This window comes from Rhipicephalus sanguineus, chromosome 1 (assembly GCF_013339695.2).
Source record: "Rhipicephalus sanguineus isolate Rsan-2018 chromosome 1, BIME_Rsan_1.4, whole genome shotgun sequence".
NCBI classification, from domain to species: domain Eukaryota; kingdom Metazoa; phylum Arthropoda; class Arachnida; order Ixodida; family Ixodidae; genus Rhipicephalus; species Rhipicephalus sanguineus.
The window spans coordinates 124533697-124546103 of NC_051176.1; the positions used below are offsets into that span (position 1 = coordinate 124533697).

The 12407-nt window shown below is 45.0% G+C and overlaps 1 protein-coding gene across 1 annotated transcript in view; it reads left to right on the top strand.

Annotated features, from left to right (window-relative positions):
* Nucleotides 1-12407, top strand: part of LOC119397347 (neurogenic locus Notch protein) — a 96603-nt gene that overhangs the window by 71417 nt on the left and 12779 nt on the right. The window contains exons 8-18 of the mRNA XM_037664783.2: nt 390-737; nt 1026-1757; nt 1930-2158; nt 4408-4609; nt 5233-5386; nt 5530-6633; nt 6751-6889; nt 7039-7198; nt 9169-9332; nt 9424-9807; nt 10801-11063. Coding sequence (XP_037520711.1) covers nt 390-737; nt 1026-1757; nt 1930-2158; nt 4408-4609; nt 5233-5386; nt 5530-6633; nt 6751-6889; nt 7039-7198; nt 9169-9332; nt 9424-9807; nt 10801-11063 — 3879 coding nt within the window. The remainder of the gene's footprint in view (nt 1-389; nt 738-1025; nt 1758-1929; nt 2159-4407; nt 4610-5232; nt 5387-5529; nt 6634-6750; nt 6890-7038; nt 7199-9168; nt 9333-9423; nt 9808-10800; nt 11064-12407) is intronic.

Sequence of the window (12407 nt, forward strand, 5' to 3'; positions counted from 1 at the left end):
ACTGACATATCATACTGGATACTTGCATGCACAAAATAATAATTAAATAATACCAGCGTCACACCGTGCACTGCTGATTGCGATTAAGCCCAATCAAGATCATATTTCTCAACATTGATAGGCGCCTCTCTACAGCTTGTGCCAATCACGATCAATAAATGCGATCCAGATCAGGTCCGATCGCAATCAGAAGGGACCGTGTAACACCGGCATAAGTTAAGATGTAAGATTACAGCGTGACAAGTTGGGAAGAGAACTTAGAAAGACTCACAGCCTTAAACCATGTGACATACTCATCAAAAGTATGCACTGGCACTGGTTGCTGCCTAGGAAGAGGCACTATATAAACAGTTCAAACATTATTAGACAGACTTCTTTATCCTTTGCAGGTTTTACTGGAAGTAACTGTGAAACAAATATGGATGACTGCCAGTCCTCTCCATGCCATCATGGAGACTGCGTAGATGGTACAAACGCCTTCACGTGCAACTGCCACCCAGGTTATACAGGCCTTCTCTGTCAGAACCAGATCAATGAGTGCTTGAGCAGCCCATGTCAGCATGGTGGCACTTGTGAAGACCTTGTCAATGGCTACCAGTGCCGTTGTCGTCGTGGTACATCTGGCCCAGACTGCCAGTTCAACGTCAACGAATGCTTTTCCAACCCATGCCGAAATGGTGCAAAATGTGTGGATGGGATTGACTCTTACACTTGCGAGTGCCTTCCAGGATACACAGGTATGTATCATATAAAGATGGCATGTGTTTCCCTTACTACTTGTCTTTAATGCTTTACTCTGTGCTGTGCTCTGCTTTACACAAGATGAATCAACTGGCACAGATACAACTTTTCTAATAGCATGCTTCTTGACGTTTCTTACCAAAATGCGCAGCTTTGCACACGAATCAGATCGCTCATTGTTGATAACAAACTTGATGTATTTATGATGACCACATGACTTATTGTGCAGCAAAAGAAACATCACAGAAATTAAGAGTGGCTCACAATATGTTGTCTGCTTTCAGGTATTCATTGTGAAACAGACATCAATGAATGTGCCAGCAACCCCTGTGCAAATGGAGGTGTTTGCATTGATCTCATCAATGGCTTCAAGTGCAACTGTCCTCGTGGCTACTTTGATGCTCGTTGCCTGTCCAATGTGAATGAATGTGCAAGCAACCCATGTCAGCATGGCGGTACCTGTGAAGATGAAGTCAATCATTTTGTCTGTCACTGCCCTCCTGGCTATGGTGGCCATCGCTGTGAACAGGACATTGATGAGTGTCAGTCTAACCCATGCCAGCATGGAGGCAGCTGCCATGACGCACTGAATAACTACTCATGTGCCTGCATAGAAGGATACTCCGGGCGCAACTGTGAAACCAACCTGGATGACTGCAGTCCAAACCCTTGTCGCAATGGAGGAAGTTGCATTGACTTAGTGGGCACATTTCGCTGCGTGTGTGAAGTGCCTTTCACTGGACCGACATGTGAGGTTGAACTGAATCCTTGCTCACCAAACAAGTGCCGAAATGGTGCACAGTGCTCGCCATCTTCAAATTACCTAGATTTTGCCTGCTCTTGCAAGCTTGGCTTTACTGGCAGGCTTTGTGATGAGGACATCGATGAGTGTGCTGTGTCATCGCCGTGCCGCAATGAAGCCACATGCATCAACACAAATGGCTCCTATGAATGTGCCTGTACCAAAGGCTACGAAGGCAGGGATTGCCTCATCAACACTGATGACTGCGCATCCTGTGAGTTCTTTTCTAGTGAATTTGTCATTGTAGATTGTGACATAAGTTGAAGTTACGTATACAGCTTATAGAAATCATTATTTAGTATTTTTAGTATGGCTACATACAGGGCTACTGCAGTGTGTGTTTTCTAACAGTTTTTTCAATCTTTTACTACCTGTACTTCGAACAGATCCCTGCCAGAATGGAGGCACTTGTCTAGATGGAATAGGAGAGTACAATTGCCTTTGTGTGGACGGCTTTGGTGGCAAGCACTGTTCAGTAGACATCGATGAATGTGCCAGCAACCCTTGCCTCAATGGAGCTACATGCAATGACTATGTCAACAGCTATGCTTGTGCATGTCTTCCTGGTTTCAGTGGCACAAATTGTCAAACAAATGATCAAGACTGCACCTCAAGGTGAGCCTCTAATATTCTCATATGCACTAGAGCATATAAATGTGGTATGAATTCTTAAAACACAGTTTCTAATAAACCTGCTTTATGCATCATTGTGAACATGTCTAGGTAGGCAAAGTAATGTTAATTGTACCTTATATAAATTTAGTTGTTTAGGAGAAAAAGAAGACTTCAAAAACCCTTGATTCTGCCACAGTTGCACAATTAACCCTGACAGCCATGGGTAGAGATACCAGCTTTAATAGATTGAGTTCACAGTAATCTATGACATGATTTAGTTTAAAAAATGCATACTAAGACTGATTAACCTTTATTGCTTTCACCATATTTGTTCACACATTTGGCTAATAATATAGTGGCTTTCTAGACTACTTTAATTTGTGCACAAAACTATTAAAAGGTCAGCCTGAAGCCAGTACACAAACATAGGACAGGTGCTTGGTGTCCTCTGTTTGTGTACTTGCTTCAGTCTCATCCATTCATAGTTTTATGCAAGAACATATGTGTGTCTAAGTAGCTAGCCCACTGATAAATTTTCCTTTTAGATTAGGTAATTAAGATTTTTCACTTTCTTCCATTATACTTCTGCCAGCAGAAAGACGCTTCTGCAGGTATGAGTCAAAAGTTAACAAATAAAACCCTTAAATTTAATTGTTAGTCATACTACCAATTATGTAGTGCTGTTTGTGTAGGTATTCCACATGAACAAATGAGCTATAGGCTAAGGCTTTGTACCTTTTCTAAAAACATGCAAACAATTTTGCCACATGCACTTTGTCGATGATAGCACATACGTTTGCTGTTTGTTATTGTGACAGAAATGCGAACCTCAACCAGCTGCGTGCGGCAAAAATGTTGATTTATATTCACAATGGGCGGAACTTGGCCATGGTGTGTGTATAATTTAACTTTTTCATTGAGAAAAAAAAAAGCCTTTAACATATTCTTAATAGCTATGGTGTGTGAATTATATATATAATTCACACACCATATATATATATATATATATATATATATATATATATATATATCAGAAAATTACATTTACCGAACTGTATAAAAACTTGTTTGAACCCATAGTTCCAATAAAACACACAATGCAGTGACATATTAATACAACAGACACGTACACATTATATATATCTATATATATCTATGCACAATATTGACAAACCAACACTGAAAACCTGCTTGTTTTTGACATACCAGCTAGATATGAAGTTTACCTGGACAGAGAGTGTTGATTTTGAAATAGCATTTTCTTCAGAGATGTAGTGAAATTACCTGTTGATCTAACATCATTAGGTATTGTGCTCCAGATAATAGCACTGGTAAATTAAAATAGCCTTTGCCCACATGTGTCTTTAGTGGCTAATATGTTGAGGCAATTGTTAGTTACAGCCATTGTGTCCAATGAAGGTTGAATGTGCTAAATGTTATGGGTTCATTACCTGCCATTACTTTACCTTGAACGTGTGAGCACTTATACATTACTTCTTTCCGATAACATAATTGACTAGTTAGCACCACATATGTTTTGTACATGCTGTCCCATGACTCAATAACAATTAGATGATGGACAAATGCAAAATAGGGTGTCCACAAAGTAGATCACTGGAAACATTCACAAGCTTGTACTAGGAGTTGGGCAACTGCTATTACAAGCTTCAACTGGCTTCAAACGGCAGCTCTTCATGATCAAACATGATGCAGATGACAATACGATGTGAAGGGAGTTTTCAGGTGTGTGAAATGAAATTTAGGATTGAGCTCGTAATGTGTTTTAGTTGTGTCTGAACTATGCTATTGTTTTTGGAAGCTCTGCAAGTTAATTTTGTCATTAAGAAAATAATTTCTAATTTTTAAAAAATTCAGCATTATTTCTGGCATTACTGCTTACGCATGGAAACTGGAAAACCTATAGATTCAAGAGAAGGCTTAGAAGCTATGATATTAGGGGCTGCAGCTTAATATTTTATACTGTTGCTGTGTCATGGGGTAGCAATCTTTGGGGGGAGAACTTATTGATGTGAGTGAGGGCATGAAGAATATGGTTTGGACAATCAGCTATGCATTTGTGCAGGTCAATTTCATTGGGCGTACTGTTTATGTGGAGCTTTAGCTACTCATTTTAAAGAAAATTCATTGAGAAATTTAATCTATAAAGGAGCTTTCACTGACATAAGGTTACTGCAGCTCACAAATGGTACTGACAAGAATACTTATGTGCCTTGCTTTCTCTTGTGCAGTTCATGTATGAATGGTGGAACCTGTGTCGATGGTGTAAACAACTATACGTGCCAGTGCAGTCCAGGCTACACAGGCTCAAACTGCCAGTACCACATCAATGAATGCGACTCCCAGCCCTGTGCGCATGGAGCCACTTGTGTCAATCACATTGGATACCACACCTGTCACTGTCCCTTTGGCTACACAGGACCTCGTTGTGAGGTGGGCTGTGACACATCACTGTTTTCTTGGAATTTCACGCTGAATGTGAATTATTGAGCTGCAACATATTGAGCTTGTATCTTTCATTAGCTGAAACTATCGTTCATAATGTAAGTTACACATTTCAGTAGTAAAAGCTTGTGGACATGCTGCGGGACTTGAATGTGTGAATGGCACGTGAAGTCTTAAACTTGTAAACCCTTAGAAGAATGCCAATTATCCTTGCTCTAAATAGTTTGATACTCTGAATGAAATTAATTTTTATGGTGTGTGCTAAACAAAAGCTTTGCAAACTCATTTATGTTTTATTATAAAACACCAAATCCAGTGTTTCATATGATCTATAATTCATAGTCTGGATTGGCCATGGGAGAATGCCAGATTGTTGCACCACTGTAGTAATGTGCCAAGAAAATATAATTGTGTATTATTGATGTCACTCTATGGTGCTACAAAGCCGCCTTTTAGCTTTTCTTTTTTACCAAATTAAGCTATGGGTTAGCTAGAAATTAAGGTATAGTTTTAATAGCTTTTTTTTATGAAATGAAGCTATAGGTTTTTACGAAATGAAGCTATATGAAGCTATAGGTAATCCTGACAGCACATTTTTTTTTCTTTTGTAGATGCTGGTGGATTGGTGTGCCAAAACACCTTGTCTCAATGGAGCTACTTGTAAGCAGTCTAATAACACATACCAGTGCATCTGCAAACCTGGTTGGACTGGTCTGCTTTGTGATGTGTCCATGGTCTCATGTGAAGATGCTGCATCCCAGAAAGGTTAGTCTGAATTTATGGAACCACAATACCTGAGAACAAAATGCTTACATAAACATCAACTTGTGCAGTTGTTGCAGCTGTTGTCAAAATTATTCTTTTTTTATGAATATGCAAAATACCTGAAAAATGCTGTTTGTGTGCAGGTATCAAAGTAACAGACCTGTGTGAGCACGGCGGCACATGTGAAGACGTTGGAAATAGCCATCGCTGCGTCTGCCCTGAAAGCTATGAAGGCAGCTATTGCCAACGTGAAGTTAATGAATGCCTTAGCAACCCTTGTCAAAATGGAGCCACCTGCCAAAATCTAATAGGCCAGTACAAGTGTGACTGCCCAGAAGGTTTCCAAGGGCTCAACTGTGAATACAATATAAATGACTGTGACCCTAATCCATGTCACAATGGAGGCACCTGCCATGATCTCGTTAACAAATTTGCCTGCTCTTGCCGTCATGGGACAGTAGGCATCTTGTGTGAACACAACGTCAATGAATGCTTTGAAGGAGCCTGCCATCATGGTGGAACTTGCCTTGATAGAGTTAATGGCTATGAATGTGAATGCAGGCCAGGATATGTGGGACCACGGTGTGAAGGAGATGTCAACGAGTGTCTCTCAAAGCCTTGTGATCCTGTGGGCACACTGGACTGTGTCCAGCTAATTGATGATTACCGCTGTGACTGTCGCCCAGGGCATGCTGGTAGGCACTGTGAGCTCAAAGTGGACCCATGTTCGTCAAACCCTTGCTTGAATGGTGGTATCTGCCATCCTGGACCTCGTGGACCAATGTGCATCTGCCAAGAAGGTTTCCGTGGTGAGACCTGTGCCAACCAGAGCTGCAGTGACAAGTGGCCATGCCGTAATGGAGGTCAATGTCGGGGACACTCCTGTGTCTGCCCCCATAGGACATCTGGTAGCTTATGTGAAATCATTGAAGAGGAACTCAGTAAGAGTGCCTGCACACTAGGGGCTTGTCGAAATGGAGGCGTTTGCAGAGAAGTTGCAGGTGGCAGGATAGAGTGCGACTGCCCTGCCAGGTGGAAAGGACCTCGCTGTGAAGAGTATGATGGTGGCTACAGAGGAAGTCTGTCACCACCTGTGGAAGGCATCTATGACATATTTTTGAAATCCCTAGAAGAAGAAAAGAAGCAGTGCACCATGCGTCGGTGTGAGAAGAAGGCAGGCAACCGTCATTGTGATGAAGAGTGCAACACGTATGCCTGCGACTTTGACGGCGGAGACTGTTCATTAGGTAATTTCAGGCTGCATGAGGCCATTTATTACATCAGGGTCAAACAGTCACTAAAGTATATTTTTCTGTGGCTTTGATTTTTCTGCACTGACACTGTTTCAAATTTTTTCCTGCTAGGTATCAACCCCTGGATGAACTGCACTGCTGCCATCAAATGCTGGGAGGTGTTTAGGGATGGTAAATGTAACATGGAATGCAACAACATTGACTGCCTCTTTGATGGTTTTGACTGTCAGAAAGATCTTCAACCTTGCAAGTAAGCATGATTTGTTCACTACAGCAGCAATGCAAAGACTATCTGAGTGAAAATTTGACATACTCGTGGCTTATAGTAGTCTTAGCAATATCCACTTGCTCTAACATAAATATAATTGACAGAGTCATATTATTTGGTTTGTTTTACAGTGAACACTATGACACTTACTGCATGAGGAACTATGGTAATGGATTTTGTGACCAAGGCTGCAACAACGAAGAATGCAACTGGGATGGCTTGGACTGTGAAAAAGGACCGCCATACCTTGCTGAAGGTTCCATTGTCATCATGCTTTCCATTGAGCCAGAGGTTTGTTTCTTGGTTTTATTGCCTAATAATTAATGGCATAGTAAATTACAGGTAACATATATATGAAAAGACAGTTAAATAAGCTATCTGTTGGAGCAAAATGTGACGCCAAACAAGGAGGCTTCTGCAGGCCTTTATCAAACCACAATGCACCCACAGCAACAATTGAGGTGGTGCCTTATCAGGGCCTTATGTATGCTTATGCATTTTGTAGCAAACCTGTGGTGATATCATGACCTTGCAATTAAGCTGTGCAAAGCTGTTGTAATGTAGTGGCATTTGTCCATTAACCAGGATTGTGTGCCTGCATACTGTCCCGGCTTGTGCTAGGTGGGCTCTTTCTCAAGGATTTGTTAATCCTTGAGAAAGAGCCCACGTACTAACGGTTAAAACGTAGCTGCGACGAATCCCCGACCGAGTCCCATAGAGCCCAATGCATTCGCTGACCGCTTAAGCCGTAGTGGTTCGCCCTATGCCTACCGGTTAGTGCGTACCCTGCGTACCGCGATAACTTTTTGTGCCATAAAATTTTACTGTGCTGCTCAACTTCCTGACGCCAGAATGTGCTGCCAAAGGTCTTCCGCCTTTTTGAGAAGTGCGCAGATCAGTCGATCCCCGATTCCGACTTCCGCGCGATTGCGGCGACGCCTTTGCGGGTAAGCATCGGGAAAGAACGAAGGCGAGGTGGCGGCCACCGACGAACGCGCCGACATGACTTATCGCCGACAACCTTATCACAATAAGTATCTTCAGCTATCTGCTCGGGCACGCGTGCGGCGCAGCGCTACTTTTTAAGCCTACTGCACGCTTTTATTAGGCGACAACCTGAACGCGCTGGGCCGCCGATCGCTGCCGCTTCGTTGTGCGCGGCCGTCTTCAAGGCTGAAGTTGAATTAATGGCACAAATGCTCGGGTAGGGTCGAAGAACTTCAACCACGTCGAAGAACTTCAGTCCGACAGCAAACGCTACTAAGCCGTCATAAGGCGCGCACCGCTTTGTAGAAACGAAAGCAGATCGCTGTTGCGTAGTTAGCGTTGCGGGTCGCGGGCGCCGAGAAACCTCGCTGCATTGACGCTATCACACTAAACGCACGTGTACGATACTGCAAGCGTAGCGCGGTTGTAACCATACTGCAAGCTTTTATTAGGCGACCACACAACGCGCCTCCGTCCGCTGCCAGCACCGCTAGAGAATCGCGGAGTGCGCATCGCTTGCATGAAGCTCGTCATCGCTGCGTTAACCGAACAAGCTACTCGCCGCATCTGTGCACGATCTGGAGCGAAGTGGGTACGAACGAAATTCCCACGATAAATGCGCGCGTGCGGCACAGCAAGCGGCCCGGTAGTGACGGCGTGAGCCGAGTAGGCGACGCGCTGCACACAACTAGCCGGGAGACGATCGGCTCCCGGCTCCACGCGGCCGTACCGCGTTTCACTGGAACTGTCAGTTTTCGTTTAGTGGCAGATCGCAGTTAGACGCACACACATATACCGCGGAAATCACACAGTCCCTTCTGTCGCTATGTCGGTCACTGCGTTGACCACGTATCAGGGACCCTGCAATAGTTTCGAAATGCTCTTCGGCGTCGCCACTACGCGTTATCGGGCGGTCGTGCGAGTGTGCCAGGAAAGAAAAGGCTTTGCGGTGGGTACTTTAGGCAATATTTGCTGTGGCACTCTATTTATTTGGGCGATGGCGTACGCTAGGAGATGCAAATTTGTACTTGGTGTTTAATGCGTACTACCGTTTAGTGCGTAGTTATGCCGCGTTCCCGGCAGGTACGTATTAACGAGGTTTCACTGTACTGGCAGCGTCTTGAAGTTATGTCATTTCAATTTTTTTGGAAAATCTCATCAACCACTACTGCCGTAAGGAAAGCTATGTGAAAATAAAGAGTAGTTCTAAAATTCTAAAGCATCCTCAGAGTTTCAGTGAGCACATTACCAAACACTTGCGCTTCATCTTACAGGTTTTCAAGAACAACACTGTTGCATTCCTTCGTGACATTGGACATGCACTGCGTACGAATGTGCTCTTCAAAAAGGACCCTAATGGTCAGGCCATGATTTACCCATGGAAAGCAACTGAAGGTCAGATGCCCAACCACTCTGTCCTTCCTGTACCGCGCACTGGGTGAGCATTGATGACATGTGGTGTTTCTGCTGATGCTACCACCTGAATGTTAATGCACAAATGCTGAGCCAAGTTCCATCTGCTTTTACAGAACACTTGTACACCTTGAAATTGACAATCGCCGCTGCCTCAAGTCCCAGGGAAGTGAATGCTTTCAGTCTGCAGCCAAGGCAGCTGAATTTTTGGCAGCGGCTCAGGCTAGACATGCCTTGGAAACACCTTTTCATATCCAAGAAGTACTCGGCTCCGGTAGAGAGGAGGGCGGTGCTGGAGGCGAAGGCAACCGTACTAGCGCACTGAACATTGTCATCGGTCTCATCGGTGTACTGCTAGCTGGGCTCCTTATTGGTGTCCTCTTCACCACCCAGAAGAAACGCGCCCGGGGCATCACATGGTTTCCCGAGGGATTTCTGAGCACCAGCAATGGCCAGAGACGCCGCTCGAGGCGCAAGGGTCCCGATGGGCAGGAGATGAGGCAAGTAACAAGCTTAAAGGGACTGACAACCAATTTTTATGGTACCTTTGTTCTTTAGTGCAACAGAAAGCTTGCTGCTCAGAGTGTTTGATCATAGAGTGGTAATGCAGAAAATACCGTGAAACATTTTTCATCAGAATGTTTCGATCTGCAGCGCCTACAAAGTCATACACGCAACACATGCTGCAAACAGTGGTAGGTGAGCGTAATAGCAGTTCATGTTCGTACACTGTAGTTCGCTGCTCATGCACCACAGTTTGGCATGGCTCCACTTGTTGCTGTGAAGGCAGCACCGCTTCTGAGTTTCAACTTTTTTTACTTCGTAATAAGCATAGAATAAAGTGGGGATACCTAATGATAAACAGACTAATTTTAAGCATGAAATGTGGTGCGCCTAAACAACAGGAGACTATGTACAGCAATCCGAACAACTCATTAGCGCAGTACCAAGACTTGTCGCCAGGCTGTGCGACGTGCCGGTTTTTGTGACTGTCAAACACAATTTAAAAATACAAACCCCTATTCAAATCATGAAAAGAATGCTTGACACTGTCACCAAAATTCAGTCTTTCCACTTGCACATATTGGCCAATCATCAGTCCCTTTAATCCTTGAGCCTGCAAACAGACGGTTGCTTGTGTGTTGTTGCATGCAAGTATGCAGGCCTGCTCATATCTATGAGGTTGTTTACAAGCAGGGTACTCGTTGAAGCATAAGGTGTTAGACATATTGTGCAATATATTCTGTGTGCTCTCACTGGTGCTGTTCATATTAAAACTCCCCATGACTCAATATTTATTTTTCAATTAAATCTACAAAGTAATCACAGATTCTACCAAACTCTCCTCTAATTTTGGCCGAGGCCAAAATCAGGCTAATTTGGCTTAATAAATAGACACAAATGGAAAGAATGGCCACTTGGCGAATTTCCATTGGTGAGTTGCACAAGTGCTATTGCTTTTCCACTCACAACTCTTTCAAACTGGACTGCAGAGTCGCTCAAGCAAACGGTGATGGACCACCAGAGGCATGGAGCGATGATGAGGGGGAGCGACCGCCAGCAAAGCGTGCACGTGGCTCACCAGACTCGGGATGTGGGGATACGGTGGTCTCGGACTATGAGGATGAACGGGACCCTCGACCATGGACCCAGCAACATTTGGATGCTGCAGACGTGCGCCTGCCTGAAGTGTTGCAAGCACTCACCCCACCACAAGGCAGTGATCTTGACCACAATGTTGACGTCAGAGGACCTGGTATGTATGGTTCAAAAGTTCTTTGAGTTGAGACAGTACCAAACTGAAATTTTACAAATAGTATAAGAAGAAAGAAAAGTGTTTTAAACGCTTGGAAAAAGGGAAGAAAAAACATTACTGCATTGACAGTAATCAGTAGCTGAGCAGCTGTTTTTTGTTTCCCCAGACCACTGCACATAAATTTCTCCTTTTTTCTGTTAGATCCTGCACATACTCAGTAATTATGTACGAGCCTGATTGTGCTGTAGCGACGCGTCCACCGTCGCACACCCCCGCGGTCGTAAAAACTCTGCGGGGCGCCTCGGTTCGGTGCCGGACCGCGAGCTCCCTTTTCTTCTCTCTTTCACTCTCGCCACTTCCGGTGCAGTGTGCGCACTTGCTCTACTTTCCTCGCTCTTGTTGGGCAGAATAAACTAGACGTTGTTACTGAAAAGACGTGTCCGTCTCATACAACCCGGCTCTACAAAGTGGTGACCCGGACGTGATTCGCGGCACTGCCGAAGTATTGTAGAGCCATGCCACGCAACGAGACACACCCCAACACGGAAGCTACTGGCACGACCGATCATGACGTCTCTGCGGTCTCCTTCCGACTCCCACCTTACTGGGACCGCAACCCTTCGATCTGGTTCCTGCAAGCAGAGTCACAATTCGTGCTTTCTGGCGTGCGCACCGAACAACGCAAGTACCATCTCGTTGTTTCGGCACTGTCACCTGCCGCTGCCGAAGAGGTATGTGACCTGCTTTCAGGACCGCCCTCCGCCACACCATACAGCACTCTCAAGGCTGCTCTGTTGGAGCGAACGACGGTATCACAGCGTTCTCGCATCCAACAACTGCTCTCCGCGGAGGAATTGGGCGGACCGCCGGCCAAGCCAGCTTCTTCGTCATATGCGTACACTGATGAGCAGCAGCACAACCCCCACAGATGACAACTTGCTGCGCGAACTCTTTCTGCAGCGCCTTCCGGCCAATGTGCAAATGGTCCTCGCCACTGCATCCACGTTGGACCTCAACAGTTTGGCCAGCCTGGCAGATAAAGTCCTGGAGGTAGCGACGCCATATGTGTGCAACGTCACGCCATCATCCAACAACGTGAGTGTCGTTCCACAGATACCATCTGCCCCTGCTTCTCCTATCGACGCACTTTGCCATCGCTTGGAAGAACTGGTTTGTGCTGCGGAGCGTCATTACACCCCACCACGTCACCGAAGAGACCGCAGCCCAAGCACCCCGCGGTATGGACGAGAACAACGCTCCCGGTCTCCCACACCACCAAGGATGTGTTTTTACCACCGTCGTTTTGGGAAGGACGCGCGTCACTGTCTCCAACCTTGCTCGTGG